This window comes from Lodderomyces beijingensis, assembly GCF_963989305.1.
Source record: "Lodderomyces beijingensis strain CBS 14171 genome assembly, chromosome: 5".
In the NCBI taxonomy this organism is placed as follows: Eukaryota; Fungi; Ascomycota; class Pichiomycetes; order Serinales; family Debaryomycetaceae; genus Lodderomyces; species Lodderomyces beijingensis.
The window spans coordinates 179,136-196,736 of record NC_089974.1 but is presented as its reverse complement, the minus strand read 5'-3'; the positions used below and the strand labels follow the sequence as shown (position 1 = coordinate 196,736).

The window sequence follows — 17,601 nt, the reverse complement described above, 5'->3', positions numbered from 1 at the left end:
ATAGGAACAACCCGCCATTTGTAAAAAAGGAAAAAAAACCAGAGAAAAGCCTTAGATGTTCACTCCCATATGCCTCTGCCACTTCTATTTTTTTTCCACCGCACTTGGTGCGGCGCGCGACCCCATTTGGAAAAGTAAAAGAAGATCGAAAAGTATTCAATTTGCAGCACTTGCCCAGGGACAAGCCAAAACATTAACAACATTGGACTAGACTTCAACGATCAAAGGTCAAGTTAGGGCGGCTCTACCTAGACTTTTCAAGATTTAAAAGCATTCTTTTACTCTCCACCTCCAAGATGAACGGGAACGGGAACGGGAACGGGCACACAATTAGCGAGCAACTGCCGTCTTCTCCTCCCCCACCTCCAAATGCAAATCTACAATTTGAAGAGATTTACGACCAGTTTCTCAACCACATACGAATACATCTACTTGACTTTCCACCAGAGACAATCACCTCGGCAGTGGACACGCTTTTGGAGATCCTTGGCTCGCAAATCAACGTGTATACCAAGCGAAAGGAGATTAACGAGTTGTTGAATATCAAGATCAGCGACGATGAGTTGAGCCTGTTGATCCAGCTAGCGGTGGCGCATGGTGCCTATTTGCAAAAACATAAACTGGCGATGGCGAATGGGGAAGAGACGCGGGACCAGGTTGTTGCTGTTGACGTGGATGAAATGGATGAGGATGAAGAGGAAGGGGAGTATGTTCGGGAGATTATCGAGAGTGCCAGTGCTAGTGAGAGTGAAGGTGAAAATGAGAACGATAATGAGGCAGTGGTTGCGAAAAGACGACGGATTGAAGATGGAGTTTATGATTGGCGCACGTTTGCGTCTGATACCCTGGGACTTGGCGTGGATTCCAGCGGGGAATTGTATAAAATCATCAACGATCGAGACTTGAGTGAGGCTCAGAGGAGGCAACAATTGAGCAAACTAACTTCAGACGACAGCTTAGCGGAAAAGTGGATCCAAAATCGATGGCGCATCGTATTCACAAAAAAATTGCAGGATAATGAGCCCAAGTGTCAGATTCTAAAAGAAATGTACCATTTACGACTATACGACTTGGCTGCTGAGCTCCTTTTCGGAAACGTTGAAACTGACCACTTGATAAAACAACTTCAGAAGCGAACTTTTTACGAAGAAAAAGCGAGCGATTTGAAAATCGTTTTGCCAAAAGGTACTTTCCAAGAGAAACTACCCAATTACGATATAATAACCGTACCAGCACCAACTGCAACCACCACTGCCCAAGATGATCTACTTCCAACTGCAACATTGCCACCCTGGGCAAGAGAAGCGTTTCCCACCAACGAAACAACGAGCTTCAACAGGATTCAAAGCAAAATATACCCCATGGCGTTTGAGACGGATGAAAATTTGCTAATTTGTGCACCCACGGGTGCCGGTAAGACCAACGTTGCTATGCTTGCTATGCTTCGCACGATTCTGAACCACCAACAAGATGGCCACATCAACAAGAACCAGTTCAAAATAGTTTACATTGCTCCATTGAAGGCTTTGGTGCAGGAACAAATGCGGGAATTTCAAAGGAGACTCACCCCTGTGTTTGGATTGGTGGTGAATGAACTAACTGGTGACAGCTCTTTATCGCAGCAACAAATTCAGGAAACAAACGTCATTGTAACCACGCCTGAAAAATGGGACATCATCACAAGGAGGAACCATGACTATTTGAAATTGGTCAAGTTGATGATCATTGATGAGATCCACTTGTTGCATGACCAAAGAGGACCCGTTTTGGAATCCATTGTGTCGAGGGTGAACAGAAAAAACGATCATGATGACAATGACCAAGAAAAAGATGAATATAAAAAAGAGGTAGTACCGGAAGCAGTCAGGATTGTGGGGTTGAGTGCCACGTTGCCGAATTACCACGATGTTGCCAAGTTCATCAGAGCTGAAGAACGCGGGGTTTTCTATTTTGATCAGACTTATAGACCGTGCCCGTTGGAGCAAAAGTTTGTCGCAATCAAGGAACAAAAGGCGTTGAAAAAGAAAATTGCCATCAACGAAGCATGCCACGATCAAACTTACAAATGCTTAAAGCTGAACCAGCAATTGATCATCTTTGTCCATCTGAGAAACGAGACCGCAAACACGGCGGAGTATTTGATTGATAAATTTGCCGATCTGGACTTGGATATCATCACGGAGGATAGCACGAGGGAAATCTTGGCACAGGAGAGCGCCAGGGTCACTAATGCAAAATTGCAGCGGATCTTGAGCTCTGGCATTGGCGTGCACCACGCGGGGTTGACCAAAGATGAGAGGACCTTGGTTGAGGATCTTTTCGCCCAGGGCCACCTCAAGGCTCTTGTTTCAACGGCAACTTTGGCATGGGGTGTGAATTTGCCCGCGCACACTGTCATAATCAAGGGCACAGAAGTTTACTCTCCTGAATCCGGTTCGTGGATCCAATTATCGCCTCAGGATGTGTTTCAAATGTTGGGAAGAGCAGGAAGACCGAGGTATGACACGCACGGTGAAGGTATAATCATCACCACTAAGGACGAGTTGCAGTACTACCTTGCCATTTTGAACCAACAATACCCCGTTGAGTCTCAGCTTTTGGGCAAGTTGATTGACAACTTGAATGCTGAGGTTGTCCTGGGTGCCGTAAGAACCATTGAACAAGGAATTGACTGGTTGGGCCACACTTATTTATATGTTCGAATGTTGCAACTTCCGTCTTTGTACCTAGTTGGTGGACCTTCCCAAGATGACCAAGCAATGTTTGTCAAGAGAGCCGAGTTGGTGAATGCCGCGTTCAAAGTGCTTAATCAACACAGATTGATTGAGTACGAAAATGGACAAGCCAAGGCTACCGAGCTTGGAAAGATTGCCTCGTACCATTATATCAGCTACAACACAATCAGCAAGTTCAACAAGCTTCTCAAGCCATGGAACCGAGAAGGAGACGTGATCCAGGCATTTGCCCACTCTGACGAGTTCCATTTTGTGCCTGTGCGACGCGAGGAGAAGTTGGAAATCAGCAAGTTGATGGAAAAATGCCCCATTCCAATTCGAGAATCACCAGTTGAGCCGCTTGCAAAGATCAACATATTGTTGCAGACTTACGTCTCAAGAATCAACCTTGAAGGGTACGCGTTGGTTGCAGATATGATATACATTAAGCAATCGGCCGATCGAATACTCCACGCTCTTTACGAGCTAGCTATTCTCAAGAAGTGGTCTAGTTTGGCGCGGTACACACTCGAGTTGTCAAAGTCGATCAAGACGCGAATGTGGTTGAGTGACTCCCCCTTGCGGCAATTTGGATCGTTGATTCCACGCGAGATTGTGAGAGCATCAGAGTCGTCGCATTTACCGTGGCTGCAGTATTTCCACTTGACCACGGAGGAGCTTGCAGAAGTGCTCAACTTGAAAGGCGGCAATGCGCAGTTGGCGACAAAGTTTATTAATGCATTCCCCAAGATTGACATTGTCGATTACGCTGTGCAGCCCGTCTCGGAAACTTTTATGAGGATCAAAGTTGAATTCAAGCCACTGTGGAATTGGATCTTTGAAGTTCATGGCAAGTTAGAAACGTTTGAAGTGATCTTGGAAGATGTCAATGGTGTGGAATTACTCCAGTATCAGCAGGTGGTTGTGCGAGAACATGATCTCAACGAGTCTCATATTCTAGAGTTTTATGTCGAAATGGGGAAACCACTAGCACCAAATTTATTGTTGAGTTTTATCAGCAACAAATGGGTGAATTGTACGTGGAAGACGGCAATAATCACCGATTTGATTTTGCCAAAAGACCGCTCGTATTTCACTGAAAGGAATGAAGACAAAATGGATGTTGATGTTGATGTTGATGTTGATGAGGGTAAGGACAAGGACAAGGACAAGGACACGGACTTGCCCCCAGTTTTCAGTTCCGAAGTGAGACAAATTATTTGTGATGATGAACATTCAAGTTGCTTTATTGGAGTAAACAAAAGCGACGAAAAGACATTTACTCCCGACTTGGCCATCGCGCACCACTTTAAGAGTTTCAACTCGAGAGTAGTCTACATAAACCCGGACAAGAGAGTTCTTGAGGCGAATTTAAAGCGATGGTCTAGACTAGAACAACAACAGCAGCAACAACATAAAGTTGTGAAACTAAGTGGCGATTTGAAAACGGACGTGAGAAACTACAACAGGAGCAGCATCATTCTTGCCACTCCCGAGACTTTCTATGCTTTAGTTAAACGTTGGAAGACATGGAAATCTTTCAGTTCAGCAGGTTTGCTCCTTCTAGACGACTTGCACACTATCGAGAGCCACGTCATGTATGAGTTTATGGTGATTCGAATCAGGCTACTCCAAACGCAGTACATGGACAAAAATCCGAAGTTGAGGTTGGTTGGTATCGCTTACCCTTTGTTGGACGTGCGGGATGTTTGCTCTTGGCTCAGCATCGGCAAGTCGAATATCGTCAATTTCCCTGCCTCTATCCGACAACGTGAAATCCAAGATATTAACTTGAACATTGACGACAATGAGTTTTTGTGCTCGATACCTAGTTTTGACAAGAAATCACACCAGAGCGTGGTTGTCTTTGTCAGTTCGAGTAGCGACGCAATGAAATTTGCCAGATCCTTGCAATTTGACGCTGAAGTTGGTGAAGAAAATAAAATTCTTGCGAAAGTGGAAAATGCAGCATTGAAATTTGCCCTTTCCAAAGGTGTGGGGTTGTTTCTTTCCGAGTTTTCTGACCTTGAGCAGAGGATAGTCTTGAGTTTGTTCAACAACAAGAAGGTTCCCGTGTTGATTGCCACCAAGGACTCCAGCCAATTTGCCATCAATGCGGATGTCGTTATGATTGACAAGACTCAGTTTTACGATGGGTACGAACACAGAGATGTTGCATATGACTTGGTCACACTTTATGACATGGTGGGCACTTGTCAAGAGCAAAAGAACCAAGGCCGGGTTTTCATCAATGCGTCGAGTGGAACTATAAACTACTACTCCTCTTTCATCAACATTGGCCTAATGGTAGAAAGTCAGTTGCGCGCAGCGATGCACGAGTTCTTTCTCGCGGGAATCGTTGATGGGTTGTTGAGCAAAAAGGAAGAATGTGTCGACATATTGACCCACTCGTTTTTTTACAGAAGACTATTGAGCAATCCAAGCTACTACCACTGCAAAAACACTTCTTCAGAGGGAATCTCGGAGTACTTGTCGATTATGATTGAGGATGTGTTTGAAGAACTTGTCAGGAACGAGTTCGTAGAAGAAGTTGGCAAGATCGATAATGATGATGAGGAAGAAAAGGAAGATGAAGAAGGTACTTTTGAGTTTAGTCCCTTGAACAAAGCTCTTATTGCGTCACACTACAACTTGGCTCATGAAACCGTTAATGCGTTGGGCATGATGAATGAAAAGAGTAAATTGCGCGAAACACTACACGCGCTAGCCAATGCTATCGAGTTTGAAAAAATCCCAATCCGCAAGGGCGAGGAAACGGTTTTGAGCGATATTGGAAGAAGAATGCCGATGAAGGTTGGTTCAGTTCGAACTGTGACTCCATCTTTGAAAGCGTTTATTTTGATTCAAGCATACATTTCCCGAGTTAAACTTCCGTTACTTTTGCAGCACGACCTCAAACAGATTCTTGAATTGCTAGTACCGAGGTTGTTGAATGCTTGTGTTGATGTCGCGGCGGGAGAAGGACATCTATCTGCAATGCTAGTCATGGATCTCTCGCAGATGATTACGCAACGCACGTGGTCAATTGACAACCATCTCCGCCAAATCCCACATTTCGACAACGACGCCATCTTGAAACGAAGCGAGACGCTTGGAGTGGCCAGCGTCTACGACTTTATGAGTTTAGAAGACGACGAGCGTGACCAATTGTTGGAGATGGATGAAGACGACGAGAGGTTGAGTGATGTTGCCAATTTCGTTAACCTGTACCCCAACGTCAAGCTCACTTATGATATTGACAGCGCCACCACGGCGAAAGTGGATGAGCCGCTCACTTTGCACGTTACTTTGGAAAGGGACGAGGATATGGAGTCGTTGGAAGTGGTGAGTCCCTTGCCGTTTGCTAAAACGGAGAATTGGTGGATTGTGATTGGTCAGGCTGCTACTAACCAACTATTTGCCATTAAGAAATGTCAAGGTGGCAAGACTGAGCAGAGTTTCGACGTTGAGTTTACGTTGCCCAATGCGGGAGAGTTTGAATTGACTTGTTGGGCCGTCTGCGACTCATACCTTGATGCTGACAAGGAAGCCTCGTTCCAAATCACCGTCACGTGACAAGTCGTGAAGGGGATTACTCTGATACGCACCTCCATAGATAAACTGATGTATACATATAAGACAATTGGTGACTCAATTCGTGGCATCTTTCATGATCGCCCCTTCTCTTTTGTCGGTTGTTTCTCAGAGAACATCGATCTTGGTGTGGATCTCGACTCTCAACTTCTTTGGCCTGGCAATATTAAAAAAAAACTCCTCCACACACACCACATCACGCACTAGGAAGTGAAAAATTATAAAAAGCCAAAGCTTGTTATGAATCATAGTTTATACATAAACCAACGTCGAACACTGAAGCCTCTAACAATTAGACGAAGTATTCTATTTACGATTCCCCTTTGAATAAAAAACAACGGAGAGAAAAAAAAAAACAAAAAAGAAGTCCAATGAGCAAGACGATAGCTACTACTACAACCACCAAGAGCAACGACGCTTCATTGGATTCCGCAATGCCGATACCAAACCCACAGACGGACAGGGTGTTGACTCCCTACATCAAGCTCTTGCTACCGACACCACCGCAGCTCCAGCCATCGGATCTCTCGTCAGTCATCCGGCTAATTTTCCAGAGCCGCGCCCTGGAGGTGCAGATTGCCTCGTTTCTTTCGCTTTTACGCGCCCGCGGCTTGGACCAGGACTCGCTGTTCATCGCCGCGGCCGTGGACGCCGTGTTGGAGTTTGCCGAGACTATTCAGGGCCACTTGGTGGACGAGCGTGGCTACATTGACATTGTCGGCACGGGCGGCGATGGACAAAACACATTCAATGTCTCTACTTCTTCGGCGATTGTTGCTGCTGGGATGGGGTTGCCCGTGTGCAAGCATGGAGGCAAGGCCAGCACGTCGACTTCGGGCTCGGGCGACTTGCTCAAGCTGTTGGGGGTCGAATTGTCTCGCATCAACGTGGTGACGTTGCCTGATATTGTGCAGCGGCTGAAGTTTTGCTACTTGTTTGCTCCGAGTTTCCATCCGGGGATGGGGATCGTGGCTAATGTCAGGGCCCAGTTGGGCATACCTACCATATTCAACATCTTGGGCCCCTTGATCAACCCCATCCCGATCCAGTCTAGGATCTTGGGGGTTTACAGCGAGAAGTTGGGCGAGAGTTATGCTCGTGCAGCGTCGATCTTGGCTCGCAAGTCTCATATCCACAAGCGCACCATGGTTGTGTTTGGCGAGTGTGTCTTGGACGAGATTGCTCCGCTGGGATACACCAAGATCTGGATGGTTGAAGAAGACGGAGAGATTAAAGCTGATCGCATCTGCCCCAAGGATTTCGGGTTGGGTGAACACGAGTTGGATGCGGTTAGATCAGGCTCGCCTGACCAGAATGCAGAGTGGTTGGGCCATATTTTGAGGCAGGACAAGGACGAGTTTAAGATTGTCGAAGGAAGGACGAACCACCCTATTGTGGATTACATCTTGTTGAATACGGCGGCGTTGGCTTTTGTTGCGGGTCTCTCGCGGGACTGGGCCGGCGGGGTTGAGTTGGCGAAGGAGTCGATCAAGTCGGGCAAGGCGTTGGAGGCTTTGCAGGATTTGAAAGATGCCATTGCTTGAGAATTGGGAAGAGGGGGGGGGGGGGGAAAGCAGCTTAGAATTTGTACTTAGACTTTTAGAAATAATGCAAAAAAGAATAAAGAATAATGATAGTATGCAAGTGGAGTTTGAGGGTGGAGGCTAAAGGAGGCTAAAGGAGGCTAGAGGCTGGAGGCTAGAGGCTAGAGGAAGGAACAGAGAGAGGACTATTCAGAATACTACTGAACTTTTTTAAGTACATTCTACATGTTTCTATAAAAGAATCACCTTCAAGCTGCTACTGCTGCTGCTGGCGCCTCGCAACAGCTTTCAAACAAGGTCTTTTTCCGCCTCAACACTTTTTGATCGTAATTGCTGCTCTTGACCAATTTAAACGCACCGGTACCGATAGCCATAGTCTGTCCCAATATGATGCATTCACTGACACCTTCAATCTTGTCCTGTTTCATGTAAAAAGCAGCGTCGAATAAATGGTCGGTGGTCTTTTCAAACGAGGCCAATTGCAAGACGGAGTCTCTCATCTTACTCAAGCCAAATCGAGTGATTCCCAAAACCTCGCCTTTATAAGTCATAACGTCACCTAGCAATTGAATGTGACGCGGGTCGACGCTCATACCGTGGTTACTCATGGTGTAGTCAATCTCCTTAACAATGGAGCGACGCGCAGCTTCAATGCCGAGAACCTCATTGACTTCGAGAATGTGGTTTGTGGTGGTCTTGGTGCCGACTATACCTTCGGTGTTCATAACTTCCTTCAAGCCGTACCCTTCAACCAAGAGCTCCTTCTTGCCGTCGTCCTTGATGTTGATGACGGCCCGAAAGATCGAGGGCAAACCTTTGATGCAGATATCGGGCACCACGCGCTTGAGGGATTGCATGCGGAAAAACAAGGCGTTTTGCGTCTCTTCTGCTGTAGCTTTGAGTGACTCGGTCTTGGATTCCTGGATTTTGCAAAGGATGTTGATTCGGTCCTTGCCGTGCACGTAGACGTCGCCGGGGGCAATCTTGAGCTTGGGAGCACACACAATGGCCGAGGCAATGTTGTTGATGTCCAACTCCAACTGCAACTTGTCGATTGTCTCCAAGTCGATCTTGACGGACAAGTAGGCCATGTTGTCCTTGTAGACGTCCTCGATGAAAAAGGCGACATCTTTCAATAAGGTCTTTTCGATTCTGCCCTTGGCGACACGCGCTGCGATTTCGTCTTCGTCGTTGACCAAGACGGCATTGATGATGGGCGTGGAGATGGCCTTTGACGCATTGATGATTTCCTTAATACGCGGGACACCCAAGGTGACGTTCATCGAGGCAACACCAGCGAAATGGAACGTCTTTAACGTCATCTGCGTACCGGGCTCACCAATGGATTGCGCACCAATTGCACCAACGGCTGTTCCTGCTTCCACTTTGGCTCTGGAGTATTTGTAGAGACATTGCTTGAGGAAAACTTGCACGGCTTGGTGGGAGATTTTCAAGATTTGATTGACTGCATTGGTGAGCTGATCTCTGTTGTCTTGATTGTTTAGGTTGGGGTTTTCAATGTCAGCCGACTGATAATTGTTAAAGTATGCTCGAAGTCCGCGTTCTTCTCTTAGTCTCGCCAAGGTCTCTGCTTTCTTCACCATAAAGTCACGCACCGATTGGTAAAACTCACGCTCGGCGTCCTTTTGGTCAATCAATTGTTCCTCGGTCTTGCCTTGTTTATCGACACCTTCATCCAATTGCGCCTCCAAAGGATGTAATATTTCATCGACAACTGCGATAATCTCATAGGGCAACAACGGTTGGTCGTGGATGTTGTAGGTCAAGTTGTAAGCGTGGTCCCACTGCCTGATGAAATTTACGGGTCTGGCATCTCCTTCCATATCGTAAGGGTCTAATCCGTCACCCCCGTAGGTGAATTGAACTATACCGTTGGAGGAGTTTCTCACTGTATTGTCATATTGCGAAGAGAGATCCTCTAACGACTTCATCAAACGACGCGACATGTAACCGGTCTCGGCGGTTTTAACTGCGGTATCGACCAAACCTTCTCTACCGGATATAGCGTGGAAAAGAAACTCTGGCGGGGTAAGACCACTGAAAAAGGAGTTACGGACAAAACCCTTGGATTGCGGCGTCTTGGAGTTTTTGGTAAAGTGCGGGAGCGACCGGTCTTGGAATCCATCGGGGACACGATGGCCCGAGATGATTTGCTGGCCCACAACGGCCACCATTTGGGAAACGTTCAACGTGGAACCTTTGGAGCCACACGTGGCCATAATCAATGGTGCATTAAGCGAGTCCAACTCCTTGATGCAAACGTCACCTACTTCTTCTCTGACTTTGGACAAAAGACCACCGATTTTAGCTTCCAATGTTTGCTCTTCGTTGCAACCAGGCTGGGTTTCCAATTTGCCCCTGTTGTACAAGTCAATCAACTCGTCACACTTGAGATAGGCTTGCTCCACCATCAATTCCTTCTTTTGTTTCAAGTCGTCCGCGGGGGTAACGTCGTTGATACCGATGGAGAAGCCTCTGTTGCCCAAATACCTGGCGCACAATTTGGCCATTCTGTTCATGGCAGTAGCAGCCTCGACGGGGCCATAGTCTCGTAGAATGGTGTAGAAAACCGAGTGTTTCTTTCCGTCTCCGAGCGTGGACTTGTCCATTAGCCCACTCAAGATTTGCGATCCTCGAATAATGACAAAGCCATCATTGGGCGACATTTCGCTGGGCAAGCCCGGTGCTGGTGCATGATATGTCTTGTTTTTGGCGTTTAAATTGATGACGACCTTGCTTTGCTTGTTTGGTTTGATCAACAACGAAAACACCTGTTTGCCGGTCCACAACATCACCGGTTTGAAAATCGCCGGCGGTGGTATATCAAATTGGACATCTGCATCAGACATCATGCTCAATAGCTGAACTAGCGACGCGCGATCCAAAAATGTGTCCTTGTGGGAGATCAAGTACGAGCCGGTGATGAAATCCTGGGTCGCGGCAATGATGGGCTCACCCGATTTGGGCGTCAACAAGTTGTTCTTGACCCCCATCAAATTGATAGCTTCCGCCCTTGCTTCTTCCGTTTGCGGCACATGCAAGTTCATTTCATCGCCGTCGAAATCGGCATTGTAGGGAGTGCACACGCACTCGTTCAACCGGAACGTTCTCCAGGGGCGGATCTTGGCGTAGTGGGACAAGATCGATAATCTGTGCAACGACGGCTGTCTGTTGAAAAGGACAATGTCGCCGTCTTCAATGTGACGCTCTACAACGTCGCCTGGTTGCAATGACTTTGCTAGTCTGAAGCGATCGCCAAATCGCAAGTTTCTCTTGCCAGGCTCGGTTTTCTTTTGTAGGTAGTTGGCCCCCGGGTGGTGGTCGGGACCATTGATGATCAACTGTTGGAGTTTCTTTCTGTTGTAGCGAGTGCATTTTTCAGGATAGGTCAAGACTTTGGCTACTCGGTCGGGAACTGCCACTTCGTCGATTCTGAGATTTGGATCGGGTGATATAACTGTTCTTCCTGAGAAGTCAACTCTTTTGCCCGACAAATTACCTCTGAACCGGCCCTGTTTCCCTTTCAATCTTTGGCAGAATCCTCGGATTGGCTTGGCTGATTTGGAACTACCACCACTACCACCGCCGCCTGCACCGGGCATCAATGCTGGATTGGCCGAGTCGGAGTTGATGTACATGGCCACGGACAACTGCAAGTAGTCCCACTGCTCCATCAAGTTGTTCATCGATATGCCCTTGACGATGCCCGCTTTGATCATCGATGACGTCCACACGATTTCCGTCAACTTGACAGTCAAGTCGTCTTCGTTCGACTGGGCGTCCATCGCCACCGAGGGACGTATGCACACGGGTGGCGCCGGCAAGTATCTCCATATGTACATTTCCGGTCTGCCGCCTCTCGCGGGATCCATGCCGAACAATTCGCAATCGGATGGCGTAATCTGCTTGAACAAGTTGAGAGTCTTGAGCGGGTTGAAGTCTTCGCTTATCCTCTTGGCGAATTTCTCCAAATCTCGGTTTCTTCGAAACACGTCCTCGAGCTCTTGGTCCCATTGGGTCTTTTCCGGGGTGTTTTTCTTGCCGATCCATCTAAACGTGTCATGGACAATCTTGAACGCCGCGGGCCCGGCACCACTAGCGGCTTTTTTAACGACACCGTTGACGTGATTGCACAGCAAGCATCTTCGCTGTTTCTTGCACTGGTCCAGGACCTTTTTAAGCGTCTTCATCCGTTTCAAGTTATCGATATCGGGTTTTCTCAACTCCAGCAAGAACTGGCGTTTGGCTTTCTCGTCTAGGAGGATGGCGGCGCAGTTTTTGCATATGCATTGCAAGACGGTGATGATGGCTTTGAAGTAGCCCACGTGGAAGACGGGCAACGCCAACTTGATGTGGCCAAAGTGACCTTGGCAAGAAGCCAAGTTGCCGTGGCACGTTTGACATTCCTGTGCATTTGAAGATGTGCCCATGCGGGGGTCCAAGGCACCGCCCGTCTTGGGTATGCGGCCTTTTTCCAAATCGTACAAGTCCCGAGTCTGGATCTCGACTTCGGATTGCGCTGCTATATCCTCTGCGGAAAGAGTGCCAAACTCCAATCCGCTGATGCATTTGGGAGTCTCTGCAACAACAACCTCCTTCCCCATTTTTTCTTCAAAAATTTGTTTTTTTTCACTCTGGGTAGATTTTTTTTAGTAGATTGTTGGGGGGGGGGGGGGGGGCTATATTTGCGTAGTGTTCATGTATGACCAGAAGGGCTTGCTTTGATAATGCTGTTGCCGCTGGGAATATAGTTGGTCTTGAGGTGGTTTGTAGGAGAAGAGGTGTCACTATGTGGATCAGCCTCTGGCCTGAAAAAAAAAAAATAGCGAGGGCATCATCGCTACTTAATTTAATGGGCCATCACCATGGACAAACACCATGGACAAACACCAAGGGAGAGAGTGGGCACCACCAGGGGAAGAAAAGGTAGTGAAAGGCACTAGAGTATAGTCAGTCAGTTGCTCTAGTGTCATATTTCGTGTATAAAGAACGTTCCTCTACAAATCTTCACCAAATGTTAAATAGGATAAAACCAAGAGCACCACCATAGAAGTCCCAAAATTGTTGTCCAAATGTTTTCAAAACCAGCATAGTTTGCTATTTTCTTCCCACACGAGCTGCCCCCGTCTCAACTTGTCATCTTCACTAACATCGCACATCAACGCCGCGCTCCGTGACCCGTTTTCCGCGCCCGTCACGGCGCCGTATCTCTCCTCGAGGTAGAGCTTGACCGGGCCGCAGACTTCGGACTCCCAAATGACGATCTCGCTAGTTGACTGGCCTTCGATCTTGGTGGCGGCGATATGGGCCACCATATGGTCGAGCAATTTCTGCAAGACTTGGGTGTCGTCGTGCAACGAGACGAGCTTGATGACGGTTGCTTTGTTTGACGTGGGAGACGACCAATCGATCGTCCAGATTATGAACCCAGCGAGACTTTCGGTTGATGTTGTGGTGGTAGTAAGCTTGATTCCAAAGGTTTTGGGGTGGGAGTGTTGTAGCTGCTCGCGGATTTCATTGTATGATCCTGAGGTAAAGTCGATGTTGGGTGAGTGCGGTGGGGGGAATAGTTTGTAGGTGACGTACTTTGCACGGAGATGGAACCAGTCGATGATGTCTGAGTTTGGCACGAGGGCAACGCGCGACTTGTTGTCGGATTGCACCTGTTTCGTGATGTCGGCATCGAGCTTGGCGGCGTACAACTCCATCAAGTGTTGAAACTGGTGGTATTCCACCAACTCGAAATGGTCATCTTTGCTTGTGGCAACTTGCGGATCCACTGGCGCGGGTTCCGTGGTCTTGATCTTGATCTTGATTAGATCCACAGCAAAGGACTTGAACCCGTTTTTAGTATAGTACTCTCCGATTTCAGAATACAAAAACACAAATCCGTCCGTGCCCAAGACATCATTGCGCTTGGCGAATTGGACCAAGTGATCAACCATGATCCTGGCGTACCCGTTGCCTCTGTGGTCTTCATAAGTATAGACCCCACCAATGCACCCACTCAACACCTGGCGCCTCTTGCAGCTCCCGTCGATGTTTTCATATTTCCACGCTGGCCGGATCAAGAGCTCAATCGAGCAAAGCGGCGTCGCGTCGTCGTCCTTCAGCTTGAGCATGAACACGAGAAGCTTATCTGCGGTCATTTGGGCCTTGCCCAAGACGTGTTCACGGAGCACATAGTCCTGCGTGCTGAGGGCACCTTTCCACGATTGGCTGTTTTGCACGCGGGTGAAGTCAATGACTTGCTGGTCTGTCAACTGGACCAACTCGTAGTCAACGGACTGTTTTGACGCTGGGGGTTTCAAAGGTGCAGAGCTAGCAATGGTTGAGTTTGGCGGCGTCGTGGGAGTGCCGTGGGTGTTTACTGACGTGGGCGACATGATTGTTAAAAAAAAAAAAAAAAAAGTCTTGAATTTATGTAATAGCGACTGGTTGTGGTTACTTGGTTCAAGCTGAAGCTGGGGGTTGAGAATACGGGGGAGTATTTATATATCCAGCATTTGAACCCACGTTTCTAATTTTGGAGCCCTGTGGGGTATTGGTTAGTTGAAGTAGAACCCCTGCCACCGGCTGTTCTTGATGTTAGCGGAACACATTTCTTATCGCTCGAGATCCACTAACGTCAAGTGATCGCGACATGTTTGCCGCGTGGTATTTTACAGTGCCAAAAGCGCAATAACTGGGGTCAGTTTTCATTTCACCGTCTCAACACCACTCGAGCGATTCATAGATAGGTGATGTAATCTACTTTTTTGCATTATACAAGCCTGTCTTGGTTGCTGGAGGAGAAGTGAAGGGGGCGGGCCTCATGAGCTTGTGTAGAAAGATAAGGAAGAAGCGCATTTTGCGGGTTCTTCGGGGCGTCCACCAGAGTGTAGTAGACGGTTACGGGACCACTTTCGAATACGCTAATGATGGACTGGGGAATGCTAATGGACTTTGGGTTAATCAATTTGCTAGCTCTCAACAGGGAGGGGCTACGAAGGGGTACAGTTTTAGTTGAGTGGAGTACATCTGGAGAGGAAGGAAGAGCGGGATAAGGAGAAGAAGAAGGAGAAGGAGAGGAAGAGAAGAAGGAATGAAATGAGTTGCATCAGAAGAAAGTAGTGGGCCAAATCATGAAAGAGCCAATCCATGAAAGAGCTCGCCGTTGAACAGTCAATCGCATGGGCTGACTGAGGGTAATGTAAGTTGAGGAAACAGAGCACTTTGTTTTCAATTGTAAGAAACTAACCGGCGGGAGCCCATACTGACACATGCTAGAAGGGAACAACAGCTAAAAGCAGCTCAATCACCATAAATTAGTGACAAATAAGGTCTCAATCGCTTGCATTGCAAGATGGACTAGCAGTGAGAGCTTAATTATGACATGGCTGCAAATTATTGAAATTTGCAGCATTTCTCGCCCAAGAGAGAAAAATCGTCCCAACACAGGTCATCAACAACCCACTTGATCGACTTTCGCCAGAGCTTAGAGGAGAGTTTAGGAAAAGAAAGGGCTAATAAGCCAGGAAAGCAAGGAAAGTTGGCCTCTCCTGGGGTGATGTGGCATTGCAAGGGCATCACGTGATTACTCTCCAGCTAGAGTCAAAAAATGGGCCAGAAAAAGCAATATTTAACCGTGCAATAGAAACAAAGGACCAAGTGATTCCAGGCTTTCCCATAAGACAAAATACTTCACTTTGAGAAAGGGCCACCTCATCCCTTGCACGAGGAAGAGCCCTTTCCCTTTCCTCCATGTTAGCAAAATACAGGCCCGTCGCGCGTGCAATTTTTTTGTTATTTTATTCTCCCGGCACGGCCGTTGGAAGTTTCACAGGGAGAAGCAAGTCGATGCCAGCTGTGTCAAAACACAAGAAGAAAGTGTAGAGAGAGGGTTTTGATTTCTGGGGTGAGGGCATCTCAAGTTTGAATCCGATGTCTCAAGTCGTCAAGCTTTCAAGTATGGGGGGAGTCTTTGTGCTGTTTTCTTGTCTGCACGAGTGCCGTTTGATGTCTGTTTCGGCGATGACACTCTGAAACTCTGAAATGGCTCCGACTTTCGAAAACTCCTGTGGTATCTACGTGTCTACGTGTTTATGTGTTTAACCATCGCATCTAAAACCCACGTCTCATCTCGTGCCATTCCCGGCAGATTTCCCAACCCCAGTATATATAAAAAAAATAAAAAAAAAATTATAGTGACGGCACATGAGGTATATTATACTTCAACCTCGCCGGAGTTTTATGCTGTAGTTTGGTTCGTTTTTTGTCGTTTTTTGGAGTCTTTTGGCGGCATCAAGGAATTTTTTTTAAAAAAATCGGCTGGCTCGGAGATAAAATAGATGTCGGGTTGAAAAACCTGGTGGATTGTGAACACTGGAGTCGACACGAACTGGAAGGGGGAGGCAAGACCAACTTGTGCATCAGCCTCCAACCTCCAGCTCCCAGCTCTCACCCGCTATCCTCTAATATCTCACAACATCACATATACCTGGATAGTGATACAGTGTCGGTTGAAAACAGGGATGAAAGAAAACGGCCCACCGACTCAAAGGGCAAAGTCCGCTTTGTTGTTGTGTGACTCGAACGAGACACGGGTATTTCCAAAGCAGAAAAGACCGTGCATGAGACGACGACGGTTTTGATTCCTCGATACGTTCCCAATTTGAGAATCTTGATTCCAACTGGGCCGATTAATTAGTAGACGACATTAAGGAACGAGCGGGTAAACTAGCATTGTCAATTCCCACGGGTGTGTCTGCGTGTCTGTGCGCTGGGCCCTTAGGGAGGGTTCCCGTGGTTGCTGGCTGTGTTTTGCGCGGGCTAGCGGGCAAGCGGGCCACCACCGGTAGAGCCCCCCCCCCCCCCCGCCACCTTCGTGCTGCTAGGGGGTGTCTTGTTCCGTGGAATAACCGACAGCGTGGGCCACTGGCAGTGTCGTGTCTGGAAAAGAAAAAAGCAGACACACCGTCCGTAAAAAACCGGAACGGAATGTCGGGGCGTGGGGGGCAATGAAAATTTTCTCTGATGGTTTAACCCGCGGCGCACTACCCGTCCTCGCCCGGCTGCTTTTTAACGAGGAAGCAATTTTATGCGGGGTGTCTTAATCAGCCGACGGAGGAGGATTGGTAGCGAGAGTGTCGGATACCGCGCATCGGCGTATGGGTGCAAGTTTAGGTGTCAGTGGCAGATGAGGCATATTATCTCTCAATGTTGAAGGAGAAGACCAAGAAGCAGAAGCAGGTGCTGAAGCAGAAGAGGACGATTGTTGGTGCTAGTGTTCGTGCTGCTGCAGACGCCGCTGGAGATGATATATTATGAGCGTTGTTTTTCTCTGTTCCAATGTGGCCGGCTAGTGCACATCTGGACATTCTAGATATATTTTCATTTCCATTTCCATTTCTGCTTCCACTTCCAGGTCATTTCGGCTTCTTCTGCTTATACCAACCACTCCTGTAACATGTTCTTCTTATAAGAGAGCACATCCACTTTCTCCATCCACAGCTCCACTCCATCTCCCATCTCCCATAACCCTCAGCCAACCACGAAAATATATATTCAAAAAAAGATCAAGAACAGGCCGCCAGGCTCAACGGTTGAAACAAAACAAGCTGTATGTTGAAAACCTTTTTTTTTTTTCCTATGTCCAAGCAAAGTCAACTAGGGTAATCCAGAGCAGCATCCTTCAAATATAGCACCTCCAGCTAGAACACTTCTAGGCACATTCACTTCCTCTCTCC

The 17,601-nt window shown here is 47.6% G+C and overlaps 4 protein-coding genes across 4 annotated transcripts; 2 read left to right on the top strand and 2 right to left on the bottom strand. All coding sequences in view use genetic code 12, as the record gives it.

The window, feature by feature from the left end:
- Positions 1-296: 296 nt before the first annotated feature.
- On the top strand, positions 297-6,290 carry LODBEIA_P40050 (uncharacterized protein; the record flags this gene model as incomplete). Its single annotated transcript, XM_066974179.1, has 1 exon — positions 297-6,290. One exon carries the CDS (start codon positions 297-299, stop codon positions 6,288-6,290), a length of 5,994 nt encoding a protein of 1,997 aa, XP_066830943.1.
- Positions 6,291-6,679: 389 nt separating this feature from the next.
- On the top strand, positions 6,680-7,852 carry LODBEIA_P40040 (uncharacterized protein; the record flags this gene model as incomplete). The annotated part of the gene is made up of 1 exon (XM_066974178.1): positions 6,680-7,852. One exon carries the CDS (start codon positions 6,680-6,682, stop codon positions 7,850-7,852), a length of 1,173 nt encoding a protein of 390 aa, XP_066830942.1.
- A 248-nt stretch (positions 7,853-8,100) lies between these two features.
- Positions 8,101-12,477, bottom strand: LODBEIA_P40030 (uncharacterized protein; the record flags this gene model as incomplete). Its single annotated transcript, XM_066974177.1, has 1 exon — positions 8,101-12,477. The coding sequence occupies one exon, from the start codon at positions 12,475-12,477 to the stop codon at positions 8,101-8,103; it is 4,377 nt and encodes a 1,458-aa protein (XP_066830941.1).
- Positions 12,478-12,951: 474 nt separating this feature from the next.
- LODBEIA_P40020 (uncharacterized protein) lies at positions 12,952-14,259 on the bottom strand (the record flags this gene model as incomplete). The annotated part of the gene is made up of 1 exon (XM_066974176.1): positions 12,952-14,259. The coding sequence occupies one exon, from the start codon at positions 14,257-14,259 to the stop codon at positions 12,952-12,954; it is 1,308 nt and encodes a 435-aa protein (XP_066830940.1).
- Positions 14,260-17,601: the final 3,342 nt, after the last annotated feature.